This window comes from Harpia harpyja, chromosome 14 (genome assembly GCF_026419915.1).
Source record: "Harpia harpyja isolate bHarHar1 chromosome 14, bHarHar1 primary haplotype, whole genome shotgun sequence".
NCBI classification, from domain to species: Eukaryota; Metazoa; Chordata; class Aves; order Accipitriformes; family Accipitridae; genus Harpia; species Harpia harpyja.
This window is the reverse complement of record NC_068953.1, coordinates 8,610,581-8,637,405: the sequence shown is the minus strand read 5'-3', so window position 1 is coordinate 8,637,405 and position 26,825 is coordinate 8,610,581. Positions and strand designations below refer to the sequence as shown.

Genomic DNA, 26,825 nt, shown 5'->3' with positions numbered 1-26,825 from the left:
AGGTCTCAGTTAACTCCAGACCCCTTAGAGGAGAGGTCACCCCTCCTCCTAAGGTCCACACTAGCTGCCTCCCAGTGCTTTGAGGTGGGGAGACCTCCTGTCTTCATTCTTCTGAGATCCTCGTGTGACAAGCAGGGCCCAAGCTATGATAGCCCCAGGAAGAGGTAGGGCTTTGCAGCTTGTAGAAGAGCAAAACCATAGCAGAACGCAAGCACCTTGCAAAGGAGTCTTGTCCCACACGCATCTTTCCCTCTCTCCTGAGACAAGTGTGATTTGTTCTGTGCCAATTTAAAGAGGACAAAGATATCACCCAGGAAGTGACGAGGGACCCTAGGCCTTTGTCTCTGGCCACGGGCTGTCCTTGGGCCACAAGAAATGAGGAAGAACAGCCACAAACCTGTGGTAGTATCATGGGTGGCTGGTGCTTACGTAGGGGCTGTGGTCACCGTCCGCTCCTGTCCACTTCCTCCTCCATCCTCTGCCCTCCCTCCCTGGTCCTGCACTGGATAAGATCCCCACGTTGCTGTGGGATCTGTGCTGGATAAGCCTGAAACACGGGGTTCCTGGTTTGTGGGGAACTTTGAACTCTGCTTTATCTGAAACCAACAGGATGTAGACAGTAGCCAGCCCTTGCTGTGGCTTAGGAGAGCTGTGGGGCTGGGCAGCCCCACCATGCAGCACAGCCTGGATGGGCATCCCTAGGAGCCACAGAGATGCCAGGGTGTTGTTGGGCTGTACTGGGAACCAGATGGGACTCTGAACCTTTGCTCCACAGGGGAAAGAGCTGCCCAGAGGCAAAGCCTGCTTTAAGATCTCGCATAGACAGGGTGTCTAGGTAGAGCCTCAGACCCAGGTCTCGGAGGCTTTGCTACCCGAGTTTGTCCCAGAGCCTGAATCCCTCTGACTGAGGCTCCTGTGATGCTGCGCTGGAGCTGCTGACCTTCGTTCTGCCATGAGCCCTCAGTGTTTTGCTGGGACCTAGGGCCACCTTGTGCTAAGTCTGGGCCAAAAGCTTACTGAACTGCAAAATAACATCAAGTTTTGGGAATTGGTGGTTCCCAAACTGCTGCTGCTGCCTTGGAAAACTCTTGGGGCTGTAGGGCTTCTGCTGCTTCTCTAGCATTTTAAACAGCTAATGCAAGAAGTTGCTTTAAAGTGTGTTTCCGTAGTTGCAGTGTACTCCCTCGAAGTCGCGTTTGCAGACTTTTCCTCCCTGCAAAGGCTATGCTCTCTGCCACTCCGTTGGGAAACTGCTGCACAGTTGTGGCTGTGTGTGCCAAAACACTCTCCAAGCCAGGGCGAGGTCTCCCATTCTCCCTCTGGGGCTCTGCTCTTTCCACCCCAAACTGGTTTTTCAAGTCATTTTTTCATATGTGCCTCCATCTCTGCTGCTGCTCACCTGCGTTCGGGGAGGAGCCTCCCAGAAACTGCTCTTTAGCGTGCCGCCAACCTTCCCTCGCTGAGTCTTGTCATTCCATCCCAACAGACCAGAGCAGGGAGCCAGCACCCACGACGACTTTGCAGACTCTGGGAGACCAGCTAGGACCTCGCCAACATGTTCAAGGGGGTGGGCAAAGGCTCCCCGAGCAGAAGTTCCCCCAACAGAGGTTCCCCTGTCAAGCCTAGCAAGTAAGTGCGACTCCTCTCCTCTCTCTATGCTGTCCTGTGGACCCTGGGGGAAGATAAGGGAAGAGCACTCAATGTTTCCTAAGCCACCCTAAAAACTATCCCTCTTTGTGGAGCAGCCAGAAAGTTGAGGTTTGCTGGGAGCTGATGCCAAGATGTGCTGCCCTAGCTGTTGTCCTGGGCTTTGTGCTCCAACCCAGAAGTATCTGTGCAGCCCTTGGGATGTGCAGTGCCTGAAGTGCTCAGAGCTGTGTTAATTGAGCAGGGAGGTGCAAAGCCCCTTTTGGGCAGGTAGGAGTAGGGAGAATAAATGCAGCCTCTTTGCTTGGGTGGAGCAAGACCTGCTTGATGGTGAAGCAGATACCAGCCTGGATTTGAGATCCCAGGACTCGCTGGTTGTGTGAAGTTGGTGTGATGCTGCCCTGGGACCTGGGATCCCTGGAGAAGGATGCTCAGTTTGGTGCTGCTCAGGTGGTTAAGATGGGTAAGGAGAGGGTTTGCTGGTAACTGCTCTAATCCATCCTGGTGACGGGCTGGGTCTCTGCAGGTTGAATAGCTGAGGTTGCCTCTTTCAGGCCTGTCTGAGGCAGCACCAAAAGGATCTGACAGCCACGTCCCCTCTGAAGAGACTCCTTAAGCTCTGGGGAGCAAGATGTGTGATGGGACCAGGATGCTTCCCTAGGAGCCAGGGTGTCCTCTGGGAGGGGGTGCTCCAGAGAGAGCAGAGAGAGCGCTCATCCCTCCCTTCAGCTGCAGTTGCTAACTCAGGGTTATTTTCCACCTTCCTCAGCAATTTTGCATTTCGTAGTGTTAGAGGACTGATTCTGTGGGAATCCCTGTCCCCAGCCAGGGTTAGAGGCTGAGGAAATTGCAAAGGGGTTTGTTCTAAGGAGGAGACGACCTGCAGGGAGAAAGGAGTGCTGGCCCCATCTTTTGGGACCACCACCACCAGCAGCCTGGGGTGGTGTGTGTACAGACGCCTGGGCGGACGCAACACGGTGCTGGCATTCCGCTGCGTCGTTTATGGGGGCCAAGCCCAATGTTAGCAAACAGCCACTGTGGAGGGTGATGGCCCAGTGCTGCTGGGCAGGGCAGCGGGACCTGGTGAGAAGGTGGCCCCCACAAAGGCTGTGGCTTCCCTGTGTGGATGTGGGGAGCTGGCCCCCTCCCATAGGGAGCTTCTGCTTCAGTGGAGCTGAGCACTCACAAACTCATCTCAAAGACAGGTTTGGGGGCTCTCTGAACACTAAGTCTTTGTCGGGACCTGACTGCAGTGAGACACCTCCCCAGAACCCCCTGGAGCTGTGTCAGCCTCTGATTTTTAGTCTTGCTAATGCAATCCATCTGCCTCTCCAGCTTCCAAACCTGGGCTGGGGATTTCTCATGAGGCTTCCTGGAACAGCTCGCTGCAGCACTGCAGGAGGGTCTGGACTAGGTTCTCCCCCGGCGTAAGCCTCTCGGGATAACTGGAGTTGCATCCTGGCGAGACCTCACACCGCTTCCCTGTGCAGGATGGAGGCTAGAGCCAGAAGTGTGGCAATTACTGAGCTAGTTGTGCTTGTTTTAGGAGGCACCAACCATCAGACAAAGGCTAATTTGTTCAGCCATGGCCCGGGGCTTGGTCAGCACCCATATTAGCTGAGAAAATGAAGGTGAATGAGTTGTTGCAGGAGCAGCCGTCAGCACACTCTCTGCAGATGGCCCCGAGAAAATGTTGGTTGCCCATAGCTGCTGTTGGTGGCCCTAAGGCCAGAACCTCAGCAGCACTTGAGGTTCCCCGCCTCTGGGTGTTCACAACTAGCGGGTACCACTGCTGGCACAGACCCCTAGAGACGTACGTCACCTTGGTCCTTGGGACCATAGTGTTGAGCATCGCAGCTCGCAGGGCCCTTTGCTGTGTCCGTGTGGTGGATGCATCCCAGGGAGGCAGTAGCAAGCGCAGGTTTGTCCCTGAGGAGCATCCTCGCTGTGCCCTGGTCTAGGAGGAGGCACATTGTGGGGCTGGAAGGGAAAACTCATGAGGAGGTGGAATTGAATCGGATCTGGCTGGACTGGCTGCCCGGGTGTGATCTTGACAAAGGCTGTGGGTGGTTTTGGAGGTAGATGGCAAATCATCTCCTGGTTTAATCGTCTCCTGGGATTGCTGCTTCTGCCACTGCCTCCTCCTGCTTCTCCCCGATCAGTCTAGAGCAGCGTGGCCCTGGGGGGACAGGCATGGGCTCAGGGGACTAACCCAGCACTGGCAGGGGGTTGTTGGTGGTCCGCTGTGAGCAGCTTGGGCTGGCAGATCAGAGTGTTCGAGGTCTTCCGCGTGTTGGGGAGAACAGACCCAGCTTTGGGGTCTGCCTTGTGGCCATAAAGCAAAGTCCCCTGGAAGGAAGGGACAGAGGGGGCCAGGGACTGAAGTGGGTGGGTGCTGTGGTCCTGCCCAAAAGTGCTCTGCCAGGAGTGACCAGGAGCGGGGGACAGTCCTGCTCCTGCTAAGAGACACTGTCCCTTGCATGCAGTTGGACTGTCTAGGAGGCAGAAAGTGGTATGAGAAATGAACCAATTAATAATGATGGTAATAATAGTGCTCTGCCTCTTCTAGGCATGAGATAGCCCAGGGAGGAGGCCTGCCCTGGCTCTTGAGCAGGACGAGCTCTGCCGAGCCTTGCCCTCAGCCATCTTAGCCAGTCCGGGGCTGTGGCTGTATGCACCCACTGTGCGCAGAATCGGACCCGAGCCCCGGGAGGCTGAGGGATGCCCAGTGTGAGCACAGGACAAGCTCGTGGCTCCTCGTATCCCACCCGATGCCAGGCTGTCTCTCTGCAGCCCAAGTGTCGGCACGTTCACCCTGAAACGTGGGGCCGCGCTGCGGTCAGCTCTTGTTGAGGGAGGGCTTCTGCCCAGGGGCAGGAGGGACAGCCCTGAGGGAGGACCGTGATGCATCCGTGTCACGGCAGGCTGCGTGGATGGGTGTTGGCACGGACGGGAGAAGCTCATGCTCCTCTTGGCACAGTCCGTGGTTGGGATGGGAGGGTCTGTGGTGGTTTGGGCACTTCTCCAAGCGTGCGTGGACCAAGCGAGTTCCTCAGCATCGGTCCCACCTTGACTGAGGGTGGAAGGCTCAGCTGAGGACAGATGGCTTCTCTGCTTGTGTATCAGGCCTTACTCTGGCCCCTGTAGACACCCCTCTCCTGCCAGGATATCCCCTACCTGGCTTCAGTGCTCGTCAAGCATCCAGACTACTCCTTTGCGGACTCTGAAGTGGTTCGGCTGCTTGCAGGGCTGGAGAGCCACTTCCAGCGTGGCTGCTGGCTACAAGGTCTCAGTCTCCTCCTCTGCCAGGCTTCCTCCCTTGGCTGACATGGAGACATCCTGACTCTCCACTCCAGGAGAGACCCCCTTTGCTCCAGAGACGATGTTTTCCAGGAAGCATCAGTTCTTCCCTGAAGATCGGGTTGTTTGCAACAGCACCCTTGTTTCTAACGTCAGGTGCTCGGTGCAGTGCGAAGGCCGTGCAGCCTGGGGATGGGCAAGGCTGAGTCCCCGTGACCAGGAGGTTGCTGAGGTCTCTTCGGTCCATAGTTTTGTTTTGGCTTGACCTAAACAAAACTGATATGTGTGTCCAGCCTCGTGAACCAAGAGATGGGGTGTCCCTGTGTTTCCTTCAGCCAGGAAGGGGGTGCCACCAGAAATAAGCAAGTTTTTATTGGCGATCTACCCTCCCTGGGAAGGATGGATCCTCACTTCTCCCCTCTTGGAGCGGCACAAAGGTATCCCCAGTCACATCACAACGGGGCTCAAACTGGACACCCCATTCACACTCTTCCCAGGCAGGAACTGAATTCAGCCAGACCTCTCAGGGTGGATGGACTCCCCCCGGCACATGGGGAGAGGCGTCCATCCCCTGGGATGGCGGCCAGCCCGTGACTCACTCTCTCCTCCCTACGCAGAGAGCCCGGGCAGGAAATCTGGGTGGTGCTCAAGTATTTGCTCATGGGACACCACCTCATTCCAGGCGTGTCGGGGGATGAGTTGGAGATTGTGTAACCTCCTGGGGAGGGGGGACTTCCTAGAGCTTCCAGCCTGCTGTGCCCGCTCAGGCTCACGGGGACCGAGTCGTGACTCTGCGCTGCTGCCGTCCACCCCGTTGTGCTGGGACTTGGGGCCACTGTTCATCTGCCTGAGGACTGCGGCTTACCCCAGGAAAGGCATCCATGGGGCACAGATGGGGTAGGAGGGATGTTTAACAGGATATAAAAGACAGGTTGTAGCAGGCAGTGATGCTTTGATGATGAGGAGGAATGCCCTGCTTGGGCTCTTTGGCTCCATAATCCCTGGAACTAGACCTTGTAGAAGAGGGCACTGCCAGAGCGCAGCAGTCCCCTGTTTACTTTGCTGACATGCATTTTGCAGGCAGGGAAGCTGAGGCATGGCCAGGAGATGCTGCCAACCCAAAGCCCCCGAGGGAGCTGAGAGGTTCTACGTCGCAGGCCCACACCATCCTCTTGGGAAATCAAAAACAAGGGAGGAGCTGGAGAAAGGGGACAGGAGGATGCTGTGAGCAGGAGCACTGGGGCTGCGCCTTCTCCGGAGTTACACGGGCTCGGCTGCAGTCAGTGGGGACTGAGCTGACTTGAAACATGAGCTCCGTCTGTGGCATCTGAGTGCTTGGCTTGGGGTGACCGTAACACTCACTGGCACTTTACAGTCACTTGGGGCTGTAATAAATGAACATCCCAGCATCTGCTCTAGCCTTTGGTGTGAACTGTGGAATAGCTGGAGCCATGATGAGGAGCTGGAGCAATGACAGAGCCATTAAGGGAACCACTTCCCCCTGTACTTTGCTGTAGTCAGGGGCTAGGAAGGAAACCACATGGCTGGAGAGCAGATGTGGGTGGCTCTGCTGCAGGACATCACCTTTCTCCTACCTTCTTCTCCACCAAAGAGGTACCAACCAGCCCTGAAGAAGTGTCCCCCCCTTCTACTGACCCCCGTGCAATGTCCCATTGTCACTGCTCAAACTCTTTCCTTCTGGTCTCAGACCCCAGAGTTGGCACACAACCAAGCTGAGTCTCTGCTGAACTTTGTCCCATCAGCAGCCATCCAAGGGCTCGAGTCCCTGGATGATACTATCGGTCCACACCCTCCTGCCTCTGCTTGCCCACATTCTGGCAGCGCTGCACTCTCCCTGCCTGGAGGGTAGGGCCGGCACTGTCCTCAAGGGCAGGTGCTATTAGAAACAACAGGACACAAGGACAAAGGTAATACCAAGGCTTATGCTTCCTTGTCCGCAGGGAGGTTTGGGAACCATCCCATGCCTTGCTGCAGGCTCTGGATCCAGCTGTTTCGGCAGGGCTCTTGGCACTCATTCACAGTAGCAGTGCTGGAATAAGGGCTGTGATGGTATCCGACAGCTGTGTGATGGCAACGAGGTGAGACACAATAGCGAATGGTCTGATGGGGACCTTCAGTGAATCTTCACTGGGGTGAGGAGGACTGGTAGTTGTGCTATGGTCTTGAGAAATTTGTCCCCAAGCCCTGAAAGTAGCATGACTGCAACAGCCTACATAGTGCCCAGAGAGGCTTGTAGTCCACGTAGCAAGTCCTTGTCCACTGCAGCCCAGTCCTGGGGTGGCACTGGGCCCTCCAGTATCTCAGTGGGCTGAACTGCAGAGAACTTTGCATGAAACAAGACCACAGAATGGCAGTTCTGGGTTAGGTGAAAAGCCATCTCGCCCACCTCTATCAGCAGCCAAGGGCAGACACCCAGGGAAGTGCCTCCAAACAGGGCAAGCATGTTGTGCTGCTTCTGCAGCGTGTTCTCCTGGCCTCCAACTGTCTGTGGCTTTGGGTCTTCCCAAACCAGATGTGGTTTCGGTGCATTTGGGAGCCCTAGAGCGATTTTTTTTTTCTTCTTTTTTTTTTTTTGGTTCCTCCAATGCTTTTTGAATCCACGTGAACTTCTGAGCATCTGCAGTGTCCTGCGGCAAGGAGTTGCTCAGATGAGCTGCATGGTGCACAAAAAGCCACCTCCCACTCTCCCTCAACACACCACCTCTTACCTTCACTTGGCGGAAAGCAACAGCCAGGCATCGACCGCTTGTGTGCATCTGTGCCCTTGGCCACAGCTTAGACTCTTTCTTTGGAGACCAGGAGGACATGGGGGAAAGGCCTGAAGAACCACACCTGTGTCGGGTCCTGGGCAGTGACGAAGAGGGTGAGAACTGCCTTCACCCACCCATCTGCTTTGCTGTTCCCTCTCTCAGGTCCTCAACAAATGAGCTGGCTGTGCTCATCTCGCGCATGCAGACGAATGCTGACCAGGTTGAGAAGGACATCCTGGAGACACAGTCCAGACTCAAGCAGGTGAATTGTGGCAGAGGGTGGTGGGAAGGTGAAAGGCTTTGCCTAGAAATGCAGTGTCTAGGATAACAGGTCAGGTGTCTGCTCTCTGCATCAGCTTGCCGGTGCAGGTTTGGGAGCTGACTCAAGGCTGGGGAGGAACAGAGCACCCCGCAGAGCCTCCCAGCCCCTGGGGCTGCATACCAGGGCCTCCCAAATTCCAACCTCCATGCTTTCTGCTCAGTGCCTCATGCTTCGCACAGCCAAGGCTGTCTCACCTACAGCAGCACAGTCCTGTGCCTCCCAGCAATCACAGAGGCAGGCAGCCAGCCTGACCCACACTGGTCCCCTGGGTGGGAGAGATGCTGAAGCAGGCAGCTTGGTGGGGCATATGCTCCCCAGCTGTACCCTTGCACCAGGGTTCTTCTGTCGTCAGTGTGTTGAGCATCCAGGCCCTCTGAGGTGGCCAAGGAGAATGTTGTGAGGTCTGTGTGGTCCAACCAGGCTTTTTTTCTCTGTCTTCCCTTGTCTCCAGGATGCCAGCAATCACCAGAAGAACAAGGCTTTCGAGTTCCAGCCAGAGAATGCCAGGAATCTGAAGGAAGCAGAGACTCTGCTGAAGGACCTCTTTCTGGATGTGGACCGTGCCAAGAAGCTGAAACACCCTCAGGCTACTGAGATAGAGAAAGAGTAAGTACAGTGGGAGGACTAGTGTGGTGGGGGCACCAAGCAATTGGCAACCCCCCTAAGATCTAGACCGAGCTCCAGTTGCTGCCATGAGAGGTAGAATTTCACCCTTTCAGAGCTTCTGCCAGCATATTGTAAAGATAGTGGTGTGCAGGGTTGCTGCCAGAGTGATTGCCCAGTCTTATTTGGGAGTTCTTGTAAAAATGCAGAGCTAAAATGTGGCCCCACTCCCAGGGCAAATCCCCTTTTCCTCTGCCTTTCCTAAAATGAATGCCTTTCATTCAGGCAAGCAGAGTTGGGTGTCTGAATGGGAGAACTACTTCAATTGGCCTCTGGTGCTTTGCTCCCCTTTGCTCTCCAGCCCTTCTGTGTGGAAATCAGGAGGGAAGAGTTGTTTCCTAGCTGGGAGGGGACAGCCCTGATCTCCTTGCAGCTTTCTCCTGGGTTGTAATTCCTGAGACATGCCTGGAGACGGAGAGCACCAGGACAAGTGCCTCCACTGCTGAGGGAGGCCAGTGTCACAAAGGGACAACAAAGTAGCCTGGGTCTTAAAGTGAAATCTAGGCTCCACAAACCCCACTTTGGTTCTCCCCCCTCCAAACTGACAGAGACACATATGCCTTTTCTCCTTGGCAGCATCCAGCAGCTCCACGACCGCATGACGCAGCTGTGTGCAGAGTACCGAGCCCTCTATGAACAACTCAACATCCCTGATGTGGGGCCCAGGGTAGACTGGGCCAGGATCCTGGACCAAAAGATGGTAACAGCAGCTGGTTTTAGATGTATCTCCCAACACCTAGAAGGGCAGATAATGTCCGCTATTGCCTGTAGGTCTCTGCCAGCCATCGTGTGCTCAGCATCATGCAGGGACCTTGGGGGTGGTGGAAGTAACTCTGAGTAGGAGGAGGACTCTCCTCTCACCTCTTAAAATCCTCTGGAGGACCCTCTTGATTGACCCCTTCAGATTAAGAGCTATCGGAGGGGGATTAGGTAGAGATGCCCTGCTGTGGGATGAAAGGATGGAGAAGGTGATGTCTTCAAGGACTTTACAACCTTACATCCTAGGGTTTCATGCTGCAAGGTCTTGGGTATGTGCAGTGCCCAGTTTGGAGTCAACTTGGATTCCCTTGGAAGTTAGATGGTAACTGTTCCCATCCACTGCATATCACCATAGGAAGGGTGGCCGGTTCAGCTTAGGTTGGTACACCAGGGTTTTATGGCCTGGTTATCATCTTGGCCCCTGTGTATGCCTGGGGGAATGGCAACCAACAGCACTCACAGTAAACAACAAGATCCCTTCCTTTCTTCCTGGACTGGCATCAGATCTCAGATCTTTTCATACCCTGCCAGTACAACTGGGGTTTCTCACTGAAATAAAGTCTTTTGCTTTAGTCTCTGCCTAACTCCTTTTGCACAGAAACAAGTCAATGCAGGACAGTACGGCCCTGGCATGTCAGAGCTGGAAAAGCAAATAGCTGAGCACAACATCTTCCAGAAGGAGATTGAAGCTTATGGCCTCCAGATCAAGAACCTCCACTCTGGGGTAAGGCACCCTCCATCCCTTGCTTGTTCCTGTCGGCTTCACTCAGGATCCTGCGGGGTCTGCTCGCTGTCTGGCTGCATGTCCCATCTGCTTCTCTGCATGGTGAATATCCACCCTTGTTCTGCAGAGGGCGTGGGGAGACATGAGCTTGGACAGATCAAGCCATGCAAGGGCCACAGAGGTGGTTCCTGAATGGTTTCTAAAGCCACCTTCCTTAAATCAGCTCATCGGCATCTACCACATGTTTTGGTAACGGATTTTTTCTGTTTGTTTTTTTGTTTTTTTTCCCTTGGTCTTGGCCGTGTTGTAACCCAGGATGTGGCAGACTTAAAAAGCCAGTACAAGGACTTGCTGGTAAGCTTCTTGGTGGTTTTCTGGACAGATGGGGTCATAGAGCAGAGTAACACCATCCCTGATGGACAGGGAATGGCCAGCTCAGGGCAGGAGCTACCTTTGGTCCTGCACAGTGAAGTTGTGTCCCTCATCTTTCCTCATTTCCTCCCCACCTTGGAATGGGTGTAAATTGAGACCACGCTCACTGCCCTCAGGGCAATGCTGGGGGTGAGATCTGTGTCTCTCCTCTTCATGGATTGTTGATCTGGAGTTGCCTATGTGTCTGTGAGCGCAGGGTTACAGATGTGGCAGCAGGAATCCCTGTCCCAGCCCACACACTGTTCCAAATCAGGATTGCAAATGTTGAGGCTTGCACTGCTCCCTAACAAGGGCTCCAGAGAGGAAATGAGCAGCCAGAGCAAAGGAGGTGGCTAGGAAGGTCCTGGGTTTAGCCAGCTGGGCCCATAAAAGTTAATGCTGAAGAATGGCATTTGTGAGAAATATAGCAGAGCTGGGCCAGCTCTCAGACTGCCCGAGGCACCAGCCCACACCTGAGATTCTGGTTAGACAAACATATCCTGTCTGTGAAGGAGGGAAAGGGAACGGCAGCCCCATCAGATAAGAGCGAGCGGGCGGCAGATGTCTCACCAAGGTCTCTGGGAATCTCCTGGTGGATGTGCAATGCGAATGGGGTCCTGGGAAGGAGGAGGAGGACAGGAAAGGGGATCCTCAGCCTGAGCACCAACACCGTTTCTCTCCTGTGTGCATGGGCAGAAAGCCTCCGTCTGGCGAGGGCAGAGCCTGGGCAGCCTGTACAACCATCTCCAGGGCTGCACCAAGGAGCTGGGCTACCTGACGGACCAGCAGACCAGGATCCTGAAGCGGGACTGGAGTGACCAAATGATGGACGTCCAGAGCGTGCGTCGGGAGTACGAGGTGAGCTCTTGGGGGATGGTAGCATGTCCTGGCTGTCGCAGGCTGGCCAAGCCCAACGTGCGAGATTTGCAGAGTGGATCCCAGCCTCCTGGACATCGACCACCAGCCCTGAGCCTGGTGCTTTCCCAGGGCAGCCTTATAGTGCTGGGCACAGAAACAGAGGCAGAAGAGACGCTCTGGGTGCATGCTGGAGTTAAGGATGAGCCACTCTGTGTGTACCCTCCTGTTCCCTGAGCTGGCATGTGGGATCATACATTAGAGAGCTGTTGATGAGGCTGTCCATGGTCAGAGGGGAGGGGAAGGCTCAGCGTCATGTCAGCCTCAACGTCCAAAGTACAACACCCAGTGACTGCTATATGCTGGGACCAGGAAAGAGAGGGATAATTGCTTAGGAAAATGCTCTTTGAATGAATGCCCTGATGCTTTCTGAGGCCCAAGCGTGTCTAATTTGTTTTACCTTTGCCTAGCCCCTTCTCTTTTTAAAAACAAACAAACAAACAAGGATGTCTACGCTTTGGGAGCCTTTTCTCTGCTACGTGGGGTTTGGTGCCCCAGGAGACCACTCTCTGCTCCCTGCATGCTCCCACGTCCATGAAGTTTCTCTTCCCCTTCAGGATTTCAAGGCCAATGAACTGCTCAGCCAGGAGGAGTTTGTGAACAATCTTCAGGATGATGGGGATAGGATGATTGAGCTAAAGCACCCAGCTGTCAAGCCTATCCAGGTAGGCAAAGGGGGGGTCTCCTCCGCTGGAGCTGAGACCCCTTGAGAAATGGTGGCTGCACTGTATGAGCCAGGTCCTTGTCGAGCAGTGTCCTTGCTCAGGCTCAGCATCAGGCAATGCCTGGGCATAGCTTTTTCTCTGCTCAACAGCAGTCTTTACTCTTAGTCTGATCTCTGGGACTTCTGGAGAAAGGAGACCAGTGGTGGAGGAGGTAGGACTAGCTGGAGCCCACTGAGTTGTGCTTTGTCCCACCACAGGCTCACCAGGAAGCCTTGAAGAACGAGTGGCAGAATTTTCTGAATCTCTGTATTTGCCAGGAAAGTCAACTGAAAAGCGTGGAGAGCTATAAGAAGGTAAAAAGTAATGAGGAGAGCATGGGTCATAGGGCTGCAGGGTCAGGCCTGAGTGGGCAGTCTGGGAAGAGAGACAGCAAAAGGACGAGGATGGGAGATCCTTTGCTTGCACCTAGTCAGGGTATTTTGGGGAAACACCCCTCAAAACACAGTCCTTTAGTGCTACAGTGAAGGACTGGCTCCCAGCTTGTCTCATCAGCCCTGTTGCATTAGTGTGCTGGCTTGGAGAAGAGGGGTAGGGGCGGGTTTGTTCGCTGTCATCACTTGGGACTTGTCTGTTGATTGGGATTATTTGCCTGTGGCTCAGGCAATGGAGGATCCTTGTCCAAGGATGCACTCTGAGGGTGGTCTGTAGGGCCTTGTGAGCCCCAGACAGGGTGTGGGAGAGACACTGGGAACTGAGACACCCCACTGGACTTGGAGATAGTAATGTCCTCCCATCTCTGTGACTGTTTTCCTACCCACCCCTCCAGTTCCAGGATGATGCTGAGGCTGTGAGCCGCTCTCTCAAGGAGATGAACTCTGACCTGGACACCAAATACAGCAAGTTCAACAAAGACAGCCCTGGGGTGGTGTCAGATCTGCTGCTTCAGCTGGAGGTGAGGTCTTCAGGGCTGGTGGCACTAGCCAGACCTAAGGGGCAGACCAAATGTTACAACCTCCCCAGTAAATAACAGTGGGGAAGGGGAAGAGGTGGGTAAATAATCCTACCCGGACAGCTCATCCCAACTCTGTGCTATGGAGGGGGAAGCCCATGGCAATACTGTGCTCTGGACACTGCTGCTGTGGGGCACTGACCCCTGGGAAGACACTTATCTCCATCAGTGACACACAGCCAGGCCCCAGGTCACCATCAGAGTAAAGGAGAATCACAGGGAGGAGCTGCGCGTTGTCCTAAACTTGAGACACTTGGATTAGAGGGCCCGCAGAGAGTGTGAGCTGCTGGCATCAGGGCAGTGGAGAAAGGTCCTTCCATCTCCTCAGCACTCTCATGAGCCAAAGGCACGGGAGGGAATAAAGAAATCTGACCTCGGGGGTGAGATGCAGATAGGAAAGGAACGTTTACCTGGGAGAGAGGGAGGGGACACATTCAACACGGTATCTTCCCATGCATGCAACACATTTTGCCCCCAAGAGGTGCTGGGATCTTGGCACCTTCTGACACTGGAATGCAGCCACCTCTTGGCAGGTCTCTGTTCCATTTCTGAGAAGAAAAACTTCTCCAGGAGATTTAATATGACAGTGTGGGATCACCTAAGGTTAACTCAGGCTGTGCCTTCAAGGGCAGATCTGCTGTGAGCGAGGGAAACCAAGGAGAGCATTGATAATGAAAAGGGGAGGAAGGGACATGGAAGGGTCAAGAATGGCAAAACTCCTGACTCCACCCCAGCAGTGACCACACAAGGATGGACAACTGGCCCCAGCATACCTACTGTAGTGTGACTCTCCCCTTCCTTCTCATCCAAGCCTGGTCACAACCACTTGTCTTCCCTGTTTTGGCTAGAATGAAGAGAAGGTGGTGAAGCAGGCAGAGAAGAGCATCACTGACCTGAAGAGAAGGAGCAAAGAGATCAGCCCACTGAAACTGCGCAGGATGTGTCCCTCTCAGACCCTTACCTTGGAGACCCTCTGTGACTGGGATGCTGGGGAGGTGAGGGCTTGACTAACAGTACCCTCAGAAGAGGCAGGCAACTGGATTCTTATTTGGTTGCTCTAGATCTTGGCTCCATGATGGGCAGAACTGGCCTAGTGCCAGGAAGCCAAGCCTTTCACTGGGTTTTGTGTCTTTGTCCCAGGTGCAGCTGACCAGAGGTGACAAGTACACTCTGAAGGACAACAGCAACCCGGAGATGTGGGTGGTGCAGAGCAGCACTGGTGTGGTCCAGGAGGCACCTTCTGCTTGCTTCTCCATCCCTCCACCAGACCCCGAGTCTATAGACAAGGTCAATAGGTGAGTCTGCAGGGGAGACCCTGACCCAGAGAGATGTTCAGACCTGCTCTTAGGTCATAGCCAGCCTGACTGCCTCAACTGCAGAGAAATAGCAGCTGGGAACAGACCTCTTGACTGTCTAGTACAAAATCCCTCCCAGAGAGGGATTGTTCTCTGCACCCAAGTATCTCGTCTAGGTTCCTGCCATTCCTCGACAGCACTGCATGCTGCATGGACCTTGCTGTCAAAGAGTTTTCTGGCAGTCAGGCTTGATTTCTTCACCCAAACATGTGACTCGCATAGGTTTGACTAAATTCATTGCAGAATCAGCCTGGAGCTTGGGACTTGCCAAACAGGACAGAGTTATCTGTGGCATCTCTTCTCAGCCAGCCCCAGCTGGAGACTGAGAAATGTTTCTTGAACCACAGTGTAGTCTACTGCCTGGTTGCTTGCTCATTCAGCTTCTGTGGTTCCCACAGGATGGGGTTGTGGTGCAGGGAGCTTCAGCATTACCTTTTTAATCATGTCCCTGAGTGCTTGGATAAATAGGTGCTGCTCAAGTGCTGTGGAAAGGCCCACAGCCCAGATTCAGAGTTACTTGGGCATGCCTGTTGTGATGGGAGCTTGGGTCTCCAGTCACACAGGTGTGATTACTTCATTGTGCTGCTCTTCCTGAGTGCATACCCCTCTTCACATGTCCCAGACTACTGAATCCTTTGGATTTATGGGTTTCATGTGTGTTTTAAAACAGAAAAGCAAAAGTTTGCAACATCCTCCTGGATAACAGCTCTGCAGGTGTTGCCCGGAAAACTCTCGCCCTTTTCAGGCCACATCTGACAGCTTGTTTCATTTCCTGGTGTTTGCTTCCCTTCCTACAGGCGAAATATTTGTCTTTGTTTTATTTCCCAGCCTGTTCCACCATTCAGTCCCTCTGCGTGGAGCTATGTCCTGGTCCCACACAGGGACAGCCCTCGTCTGACAACAGCCAGCAAGCTGGAACCTGCTGGTTTTAGAGCACGGTGTTTAGTTGGAGCAGCCATAGCAGGGATGTGAACTAGCCTGGTCCTTCAAAGGCCCCTCTTCCTGGTTCCATCAGTCTTCTCTCACCCGGAGATTTTTTTGGTCCTTCTGGCTCCTGCTGATCCTAGCTCTAGTTTTGTTAGAAGGGAACCATCCTTACAAATGAGACTTGGCATTTCTAGTGCAACAGCCACAGAAGCAGCTACTTGTACTTGCTTCCTGTGAAGCTGCAAAGCACTGCAAGTGATATGAAATAAATTTCCAGCTTTAATAGCTTCTGCTGAGAGTTGGAAACACTGGTTCCCTTGGGAGAAATCAGCTGCTCAAATCAACTGGCTGCTTTTGCTGCTGTCCCCTTTCCTAAGGGACATCTCTGAGTTACAACAGGCTGCAAGCTCCCAGCCTTCCCCTGCCTTTGGGAACACCCTCCCCAGCAGAGGCACGAAGCTGCTCAGAGGCTGGGCTCTGTCATGACTTGCTCAGTGCAGCAATTTCCCATCCTGCTGGCTGATGATACTCCTCTCTGCTCACAGGCTGGAAGGGGAACTGAACACGGTGAAGCAGAAGCGAGCGGCAATTCAGAGCACCCTGAGACACAGCCAGAAGGAGCAGGTTCCACCCAGCCAACAGGGTACGTCAGCTGGTTAGTCAAGCCCTCTCCAAAGCAAGCCCATGCACCTCCCTTGCAGAGCTCCCAGATGTGGCTGGAAGCAGAGCACCCGCTCTGGCAGGCAGAGGTACCTGCGGGTCAGTGCGAGGATGCCTTCTGCTCTATGGAAAAGAGCAGCCGGTGGGATAACCTGACTCCTAGTGCTGCCAAGGACTCACCATGTGTTCTCGGGCAATTCAGTTATAATATCCATTGCCCTTCTTACACCTCTGAGATTGACCTCCAGCTCCATGAACAGTTGCAGGGTATTTAGGGTTGCAGGGGGATGTGCCTATCCAGAAGCCTTAGTTAAACCTTCTTTGTATCTGGGTCCCTTGCAGTTCTCTTCCCTAGCTGGGGGCTGTGGAATAAGCAGGCAGCCATGGCTAAATCCCGACCCCTGGCTAGCTGTGTTACTCCCACAGCGGCAGTTCAAAAGCTCTCAGAAAAGCAGAGCAGGGATGTGTCTGCATGGCAACATGTGGCTGTCTCTGTCCTTCCTTTGGACCTGAGCTCTGGCTGGCTGGGGCAAAGCTAAAACCATTTTCCTAAGCCTTTGCCATGGGTAGGCACACACATGTGCATGATGCTCTGCAGATTAGAAATGTTAACTGACTTGTTAATGGTTGCATCAAAACCCCATGCTCAGAAGAAGCCTGCATGCTTCAGAGCTGCAAAGCACAAAGGGCAGAGCTTCGCGGCAGGGCTGTCACGAGAGGCAGTTGGAGCTTTAGGGACCACATATGGGAGAGCTCGGGGAAAGGGCTGTGCACCAAGACTGGGATGGCAGATGAGAAATGGGGCTTAACCTAAGCTGTGTCTCACTGCAGCTCTGTCCAGGAGCTCCCCTGTAGTCCAGGATGATCCCCAAGCTGACCAGCTTCTCAGTAGCCTGGATCACATTGGCAAGGACCTGGTTCAGGTAGAGAAAGAGATCTTGAACCGAGTGAGATCTCCAGTGAACTACAGTGACCCCACGGATGACCTTGCCAGGAGGATCAAACACCAGCAGGTGGGTGCTGCTGCGGGCGGGTTGGAGAGGATGAGTTTGGTAGCATTGTGTCCTTGGCCCAAAACAGAACTGACATAGGAATTACACAGGAGATGACAGCTGGTACTTCGAAGGAGAAACCTGTGCTGCAGCTTGCAAGGGTTTCAGGCTGGCTTGAGCCCTTGAAATGGGACAGATTAAGCCAAACCCTAGAGAAATGCAGGCTCTTCCCTTGGCTCAGGTCTGCAGCAAGATGGTCCATTCATTTCAGAGCTGTGGACCAGGTGCCAGTCTTGGGGAGTCCTCAACCTTGTCATAAGGATGCTGTCACCCTTCACTCTCAAGTCTGTAGCATAAAAGACAACAGGATAGAGGGAATTAATCCAATGACCAGCTTTGGCTCACCTGATGAGGAGTACAGACTGGTAGATGTGAAGGGACAGGAAAAGAGGCAGTGCCCTGGAGACCCCTTCCTTTCCTCTGGGATAAGGTCTGGGTCTGTAGTAATTCAGCTTGTTATATCTTCATCTGTGGGTATTTATCCAGCCCTGGCAGAAGGAGGGGATCAGGCAGATAGGCTTCTTCCACCTTTGTTTGGGTCTCTTTCCCACACCCTGCCATTGCCAGACAGCCACAGTCTGGATAGGGCTGTGCCCCAAGGGCCAACACCTTATGAGAGGGCTACCGCACCCTTAGCCCCACAGCAAAATCTGCCCCTGAGGGAGATAACTTTTTGCAACAGCACTGTTATGACTGTGTTGGGTGACTCTGCTCCCATCTGCTGTGCCAGGAAACAACAAAGAAACTTGAGAACCTGGGGGCAGCCAAGGATGCCTTGCAGAAGGAGTGCGAGACCTACCTTTCCAAGAAACCCACCAGCACTTCGGCTTCCCAGCTCCCTGTCACGTTGAATGCCCTCAGGAGCAAATACAGTGATGTCAATATGCTTTCCAGCCTGTACAATGAGAAGTGAGTGATGATGGCAAGGCCTGATGGGGATGAGGGGAGGAAGTCCTTGCACAGAGGTGTCAACACAGAATCATGAGAGAAAACGCTTTTAGTCTGTATGGGCGTTGGTTGAGGTCCATCCAGCCCAGTGCAGGCTGGAAACCTCCCATCCATCATCAAAGGTACCTCTGAAGGAGTTCCTGTATGGAATCTGTGGTCAGATCCCCCCACTGTGGAAAGTCCACCACAATGGATGTGTGTTCCAGCTCTGCTGTGTGTGGTGAAAAGCAATATATCTAACTTCTGGGCAGCATGACAGGGTTGTGAGTGCATATTGCTTGTTCTCTGACATGCTGCAGAAGCTCTGATGTTAAATGAGTTTAAACATGCAAAATCAGAGAGAAAAGGAGAAAAACGGGGTCTTCTGTAGCTAACCTTGTCCTGCCATTTTTCCCTTCCCCAGGGCTAAGGCTTCCCTGAACCTGGAGACTCAGATTGAGAACACAGACAAGATCGTCAGCACATTTGAGGCCAAGCTGGCTCAGGATAGCATCATTCCTGCATCCCCCAATGCCCTGCAGAATCGGGCCAACGATCTGCAGGTAGGAGAACATCAGGCTCTTTGCTAGGGAAGGGAGATCTCTGAGCTCAGGTAGCAATGGTGGGGAGAGCTGGAATTTGCTTACTTGAGCACTCCAAGGCACCAGCGATTAAGCCTTTCTAAAGACTTGTTCTTTGAAGGCTTTACGTTAGTGTTGCAGGCTGACCTGCACTGACTAGCTAGCAAAAAGCTCTGTCCCTCCCAGGGTACCTTTGGGGTCCTTAAAATATACAATGAACCTCTTAGCATCTGTTCTAAACTCTGTTGCTCTGCCACACACCCATCCCTGTTCTTTCCTGCTGCCAATCTCCCTGCCCCATCATTAGCTCTCACCCTTGACTCACGCTGACCCTTTTTTTGCCTTCCTCAAAACTTCTCCTTTCTGCTCCATGCACCATTCAACCCACTTTCTTTACTAAGTCTCACTGTTCTCTCTCTTCCACGTTGCGCGTCTATCTTTGAGAACCTGACTAGCCCCCAAGTACTGCATGGTTAAGGAGGGTATTTCTGGTTGATTCATTGACTGGTACAGACCTGGAGGTGTCTTTTTTCCCTTGCAGAAGATGAAGCGGGACCTGGTGGCCCAAGAGGACTGTGTGCTGAAGCTGAACCGGGGGCTCAAGGATGCTGAGCACAGCTGCAGTGCTGTGCAGAACAACTTCCAGGAGTACTGCCCTGACCTGCCCCGGCAGAAGCGGGAGGTGCAGCTCCTCAATGACCGCTATCATGCCGTTGCGGACCAGCTGGATCAGCGGTGAGGAGCTGTGGTGTCTTCTCCGCGCCTGTAGTCATAGCTTTCTCTTAGCTAGCATGGACCAGCGTCTGTCAGAGTCCCAAGAGTATGTTCTTCATTGCAGGACCCTGATCCTGACCACCCTGCTGTAATACTGGGGACCAGGTCTGTCCTGCTGTGTAGTTGCCACCTTCCACTGCACAGCACAGGCTTTGACCTTCCAGATAGCTGTGAGAAGGCAGTCTTAAGTAGCTGACTGCTGGCCTCTGCCTGACCCATTGACCCTACCCAGAGAGACTCTGGTGCTTAACACTTCTCACAGGCATTGCTGCTGGTTGCCTGCCTTTTTCCTTCTCATGTCCCAAGCTGTGTTCATGCTGCGGTAGCAAACCTGATGTGCACAGAATTGTGCTCCCCACTCAGGGATCAGTTGTCACCCCCTTGTTTTTGTTATCTTGGTGTTTGTTGCGGTGACATTCTCACCATAGTGTCTTTTTAGGAACTTGCACATGAATCTTTGCCCTTCCCCTTAATGTTCCTGTTCACCTTCATGCTGTGCAGAGAGAAGACCCTCAGAAATATCAGTCTCACCTACCAGCAGTTCCAAAACTCCAATGAGAACCTGATGTTCTGGATGAACAACGTACCCAAGCACCAAGTGAAGACCACTGATGGGCCAAGCCAGATCAACTACAAGCTGCAGGCACAGAAGGTGTGTTCCAGGACAAGCGCTGTAACCTGTAACGTTACAGGGATGGGGGACTGTGCTTGTAAACAGTATGCAAAATAGTACCAACCAGCTCCTACTTGTGTGCTCCACCTGTCACAGTGAATGAACTAGAACAAGGAGACAATGGATTGCAGCCCACAGATGATGTATTTTGCCCCACTGCGTTCATCTACAGTGCTGGTGTCCTCATCTGTGCTAGTCACCCCCAGGCTGATATCCTCTCCATGAAAAGGACACATCTAGATCCTGAAAGATTGCACCTTGGGCTGAGATGTTGCATCTGGGTCCTGCATCTTTCTCTCCTTGAGCAGATCCTAAGCTGACTAGCTCAAATGATGAGATGTGGAGGTCTCTGTGTGGGCTGGTATTTACCTCATACATGATAAATCAGTGTGGCAGCTCCTGGGCAAGTGAGAGTGCTGTTGAGATCCTCTAAAGCCCTGGAGACTTTTCCTAAACTTCTTCCTGTTTGCACCATTCCCTCCAGTACTAGGCTGAGCTACTGCTCTTGGCTGCAAGAGTATTACTGGGTTGCTGCATTCCAACCTGTTCTTAACATCATGTGTCTCCTGCAGAGGCTGGTGGAGGAGATCGAAAGCAAGGAGCCCGAGAAGAACGCAGTGGTCAGACTATCCCGGAACGTGCAGTCCACGCTCAATGTATGGCTGGGTTTTCCCATGTAGCACTCCCTTAGCATCTCACCCAAGAGATCCCAACTGATTCTTCTGTTTCTGCTCTGAACAGGACTATGAACTCCAAGCAGGCAAATACAGCTCTTCTCTGGACCCTACCCTGACTGACTTTGCTGCAAAGAGGCTGCGTGTGACCCCCCTACAAGAAAGCATCCAGGCCCAGGTAAAATGTTAAGATGAAGGCATGGAAACCGTTGTCTAGCTCCTTACCCAAGCCCCATGTCCTCTGCAAGGCCTTAATCCACTCTTACAGCCACAGTTGATCATGGTCCTAAACCCAAGGACAAATGTCATCAGGGATCTCTTTGTCTATGGGGCCAGCATGTGAGATCCAGAATTAGGGGTGTGTCTGGTACCTTTGGTTGAGATTGCTGATGATGCCTCCTTCCCATATTGTGTATGCAGATAAAGCCTACAGGGTAGGTGTGTGGGGACAAGACTGAGCCAGAGCTCCTGTGTGCTCTTCCCAGTTACACCTCAGTTCTCCTGTATCACCTTGGGCTATTTGCCAACATCCATGTATGGCCCAAGGTGAATTTCAAAGTCTGGACCCTGAGTAGGCTAGCAGGTATCTAACAGGCATTCAGATAAAGGGGACAGGATCTCCTATGTGAGTCCTTAGACTCTGTGTGTTTCTAGAAAGTCAGATGTGAAGACACTAATCCCTGGAATAGTGCAGTACACCAAGTGCATCCAGGTGAAAGGAGAGGTGGGAGAGCATGCCATCCAACAGACCTGTGTCAAGGTGAGGGGGACAAGGCTTTCACCGCTGTTTCTTTTTCAGGAAAATGATGTAACCAAGCTCTACATGGAGCTGGCAGCAGAAAATAAACAGCAGCTCAGCCGGCTGGAGTTCGCAAAGAAGATTGTTGAGAAGGTACCAGCTAACAGCTCATGGCAAGATTGGGGTACTCTAGACTGGGGGTTGAAATGATCTTTCCAAAGCTGTCAGCAATCTGCTCAGCCTGGGATCCCCCACCCCTCCCCGGATCTCCACATCCAGGTGTGAGGAAGGACAGGAATGGAAACTTCTGTGAGAAAAGACCACGAGTAACCACAGTTTCACTGACACTGTTCTTGGGTTGTGACGTTCATCACCTCTGTGGGCCCTCAACTCTTTACTGAAGCTGTAGTTTATGCTAGGAAAAGAGATTAGGACTCTTAAGTCCTGTTCTCAGCTATATCTAATCAACGTTCACAGACTGAGAATTTCAGATTCGTCCATGGATGTGGCTGGAATTTGGTGCTCACAACATTCTTGCAACCCTTCAAAGCAATAGGACTTCTATGCCTTTCTAGGGCTTGATTCACCTGTAGGAAAGGTCTCTGGTCTGCGTAACTTGTCAGTGTGCTCAGGAAGGACAAGAGATTAAACTGGGGCACTTTGTGACGTGAACCAGCTGCACAGTGGGGACTGGCCATGTTACCCTCCCTCAACTGCAGATTCAACAAGGCAGCACCAAGCACCTTTGTGGGCTGCTGCGGCACCTCCGTGACAAGCGGAAGACACACCAAGTCAGTTGCTTGAGATGATGGGAATATGTCCTCATTTGCCATTTACGAACAGCCTTATTTGGAGGGTCCCTGAGGATTCTGTACCAGTTCTGTCTCCTACCATGCCTTGTCATGGAAAAGACCTCTGCACCAGATTCAAAGAGTAACTTTGTTTTGCTGCCTTTTCTTTTTTTTTTAAATTTCTTTTTTTGTTTTTCCCTTGCAGAAGGAAGTGCATGAAGTTGTTGAAGCTGTACATGAGCAAACGCAGCAATCTGAAAACAAAGCCAAAACAAGCAGGGAATCTGAGGGGCTGAAATCACAGCTGGAGGAGGAAAGGAGGAAAGTGGCCAAGATTGAAGAGGACCTGGAGGAACACAGAAACAAGCTGCTAATGTTGAAAACTCAGAAGCCCATTGAAAGAGTGGAAGAAAAGGAGGTGATAGAATATTACAGAGACCCACAGATGGAGAGCAACCTGTCTAAGATGGCACAGCAGATTGAAGAGGAAGGCAAAAAGAGGCAGAGCCTCCAAGAAGACATTGAAGTGATGAGCCGGAAGCTTGCCCAGATGGAGAGTGAGAAGAAGGTCATACCTGCCCAGCTCCTCACCAAAGAGATCACAAAAATTGAGAAAGATCCAAGCCTGGATAGCCAAGCAGCCAGTCTTCGTCAGGAGATCAAACATCTCCAGGAGGAAAGCTTGGCTGCTGCTTCCGAACTTGAGCAGCATAAGAGAGAGCTGCACATGCTGGAGCGAAAGCAGCCCAATATCCGAGAGAAAGTGGTGGTGAAGGAGCTGATCAAACTGGAGAAAAACCCAGAAATGGTGAAGTCTGTTAGGACCCTGCAGCTACAAATCGATGAGGAATCCTTCAAGAGGAAGTCAGCAGAAGAAGCGATAGTGAAAGTGAAGAACAAGATTGAGGAGGTGGAAAGACTAATTGAAACGGCAGAACCCAAAATTATTGTTAAGGAGGTGAAGCAGGTAGAGCAGGACCCAGAGTTACTGCGAGAGTCTTCCAAGCTTAAAACTCTGATTGAGGAAGAAAGGAGCAAAAACTTGATGCTTACAGGTGAGCTGGGAGAGCTGCAGAGCCAGTACAGTATTGCAGAGAAGCAAAAACCAAGGGTAGAGGTTAAAGAGAGGGTCAATGAGATTTTCTTGGTGGATCCTGAAACGGAGCGACAAATTGCACACCTGAAAAGGGAGCTGCAGGAAGTTACTCTGAAAAGGACAAAGATTGACAGTGAAGTGGAAGAGGCCTTAGCAGAGCTCAATGTCCTCCGGTCACAGAAACCAGTGGTGGAGCTTAAAGAGGTTATAGAGGAGGTGGTGAAACATGAGAAGAGTCCAGAGATTCTCAGAGAAATTGACAGGCTGAAACAACAGCTCAATGAACTAGTGAACACCAACGGCAGGACCCAAGAGCAGCTCATTAGGCTGCAGGGTGAAAGGGATGAATGGAAGAGGGAGAGATCCAAGGTGGAAACTAAGCTGGTCAACAAGGAAGTCATCCGATATGAGAATGATCCACTCCTGGAAAAAGAAGCTGACCGTCTCCGTCAAGAGGTGCGTAATATGTCTCAAAAGAGGAGAGCTGCAGAGGATGCAATCTATGACTTGCAGAATAAATACATGCTACTGGAGAGGCGAAAGCCAGAGGAAAAGGTAGTTGTTCAAGAGGTGATACTGACTCAAAAAGATCCAAAGCTCCGAGATGAGCACAACAGGCTGAGCCGGAGTCTGGACGAAGAGGTGAGCAACAGGCGTCGTCTGGAACGTGACGTGCAGCAGGTTCGTGCGCTGGTGGAAGAGCAAGAGAAGTTGCTCAACTTTCAGGAGGATCGAAGTAAGAGACTTGCTCTGGAGAAGGAGATGAGACAAATTACATTGAGAATAAAGGAGCTGGAGGAGAGCCCAGCCCCTGTGCAAGAAAAGATCATTATGGAAGAAGTGGTCAAGTTGGAGAAGGATCCAGTCCTCGAACAGTCTGCCAGCAACCTGCGCTTGGAGCTGGACCATGAGAAGATGGAGGTGCTGAACTTGCAGAGAGAATGCAAGAACCTGCAGATGCAAGTTGATGTCCTGCAGAAAACAAAATCCCAGGAGAAGACCATCTACAAGGAGGTGATTCGAGTGGAAAAGGACAGAGCGCTGGAGAGTGAACGTGCACGCATCTGGGAGCTGCTGAACAGGGAGAGAGGGGCCAAGCAAAAGGCAGAAGAGGAGGTACGGCGGCTCAGGGAGAAGATTGAGAGAGCTGAAGGCATGAAGAGGACGTGGGCTCGTGAAGAGACAGAGCTGCAGAAAGCCAGGAACCTGGCCATCCAGGAGAGAGCCAACTTGGAGAGTGAACTGCGGGACCTGGAGAGGCAGAAGCAGCAGAAAGTTCTCTTCCTTCGGGAGGAGTCCAAACTGCTCAACCAACGGACTGAGAATGACAGGCAGAAGAAGAAGCAGCTGGAACATGAGTTTTCCCTGCTGGAGGCAGACATCCTTAGGGAGAAGGACCAGATCTACAACAAAGAGAGGTTCATTCGAGATCTCCAGTCAAGGGTCAACCGGGAAGAAATCAATCATGAGACCCAGATGAGAGAGACAAACCTCTCCACCAAGATCTCTATCTTAGACCCTGAGACAGGGAAGGATATGTCCCCTTATGAGGCCTATAAGAGAGGTATCATAGACAGAGGCCAGTACATCCAGCTGCAAGAGCTGGAGTGTGACTGGGAGGAAGTCACCACCTTGGGCCCAAACGGGGAAGTCTCAGTTCTCCTTGACAAGAAAAGTGGGAAGCAGTACTCCATCGATGATGCGCTAAGGCTGAGGAGGATCACAAAGGAAGAATACCAGCTGTACCGGGATGGCAAGATTCCCATCTCTGAATTCGCCTTGCTGGTGGCTGGGGAAAGCAAGCCTCCCCCGTCCCTCTCTATTGGCTCCATCATCTCCAAATCCCCGCTCTCATCACCTACCACCCCCCAAACCCAAAGCTTCTTCCCCCCAGCCTCGCAGAAGGGCTTCTGTGATGACACATCCCCCATCGCCGGGGTGTATGACACCACCACTGACACCAAGTACAACATCAAGACTGCTGTTGCCAAGAAGCTGCTTGATCCCATGACAGCTCAGAAGCTCCTGGAAGCCCAGGCTGCCACAGGAGGCATCATAGACCTAATTTCTCGGGACCGGTTCTCAGTCCATAAGGCGATCGAGAGGGGGCTGATTGACAGGACCTACATGCAGAGACTGCTCAATGCCCAGAAAGCTTTCACAGGGATAGAGGACCCAGTGACCAAGCGAAGGCTGTCTGTGGGGGAAGCAGTTCAGAAGGGATGGATGACCAAGGACAGCGCTTTCCCCTACCTGGAGGTCCAGCATCTAACTGGAGGGCTCATCGATCCTAAGAAAACTGGTCGCATCCCTGTGCTGGAAGCTGCCCAGACAGGGATGATAACAGGCGACCTGGCCAATAGGCTCCAAGATGAGTCCAACTATGAGAAAGATCTCATTGACCCTATCACTAAAGAGAAGATAAATTACAAGGAGGCCATGGCCCTCTGCCAGAAGGATTTGCTGAGCAGCCTCCTGCTGCTCCCAGCCACATCGGAGGGGTATCAGCGGTACCACCAGGCGAGCCGTTCCCCCAAGCTCTCACGGTTCAGGCATTGAATGGATTCAGGCATGTACTGGATCTGGTTCCTTCAGGAGTTCATCCCTTCAAAACACCTCTCCCCACAGAGGCAGCAGCGATCACAGGAATGGAGCATCTAGCATTTAGGGCTGCATACTCTTCTATCTTGGCTATCTGCTTCCCAATGCAGCTTGGCTGTGCGAGGAAGAAAGCGTGATCGTGAGCATGTAAGGGCCTGACACACAGGGGTCCCTGTGGTCCCCCGGGTGCTGCTGTGACAGCAAAGGGGGGTCGATTGCAAGAACTCCACTGGCAGTAGGTTAGATGTGGTTATGCCCAGAAAGGGGGGGAGAGCCAGAGTGTTTTCCAGTTGGGTCATTCTTCTGCATGCAATAAACATAGAAAGTGTGACTCTGTGCCTGTGTTGTCTCTACAGGCTGAGGCTGTGAAGTGGCTGAAGGCATGGCTAGTCCTCCCCTCATGCAGTCCTATGCCCTGCAGCCCAATCTACAAAGGGTTTGCAGACTTTTGTTCCCCCTGATCTCACAGAACTGAACCCCCTAAATTTCTTTCTGCATGTGAGTCCATATTTTTAAAGATTTTGTTGTATTTGTCTTTAAAACTGAAAAACAAGGGGACTTTGCTCCCTCGTCATTTGGACATCTCTGATAGAGGGACTTGGTTGCCAAAGGGTGCAGCTCCATGTTATGTTTGATCCAGTCTAAGTGCAGGCAGCTACCAAGTGAAGCAGCCCCCCTGCCCCCTCCAGCTGCCTATCCCTGGTGTCTCTCTGGCTGCAGACCAGTAATGGTTTTGGCTGCACAATGACTTGGGTCGCTTCACTGAGCTGCTGGCAGAGGAAGCCAAGC

General features: G+C 52.6%; 1 protein-coding gene across 1 annotated transcript; it reads left to right on the top strand.

Moving 5' to 3' along the window:
* Positions 1–1,452: 1,452 nt before the first annotated feature.
* Positions 1,453–26,367, top strand: EVPL (envoplakin). Its single transcript, XM_052808528.1, has 22 exons — positions 1,453–1,629; positions 7,881–7,980; positions 8,492–8,646; positions 9,280–9,403; positions 10,061–10,186; positions 10,502–10,540; positions 11,294–11,455; positions 12,070–12,177; positions 12,435–12,530; positions 13,004–13,129; positions 14,035–14,181; positions 14,327–14,481; positions 16,014–16,111; positions 16,960–17,141; positions 17,911–18,089; positions 18,532–18,670; positions 19,230–19,423; positions 19,964–20,114; positions 20,708–20,791; positions 20,877–20,987; positions 21,609–21,701; positions 22,545–26,367. The coding sequence occupies exons 1-22, from the start codon at positions 1,556–1,558 to the stop codon at positions 25,992–25,994; spliced, it is 6,093 nt and encodes a 2,030-aa protein (XP_052664488.1). The 5' UTR covers positions 1,453–1,555; the 3' UTR covers positions 25,995–26,367.
* The last annotated feature ends 458 nt before the right edge of the window (positions 26,368–26,825 follow it).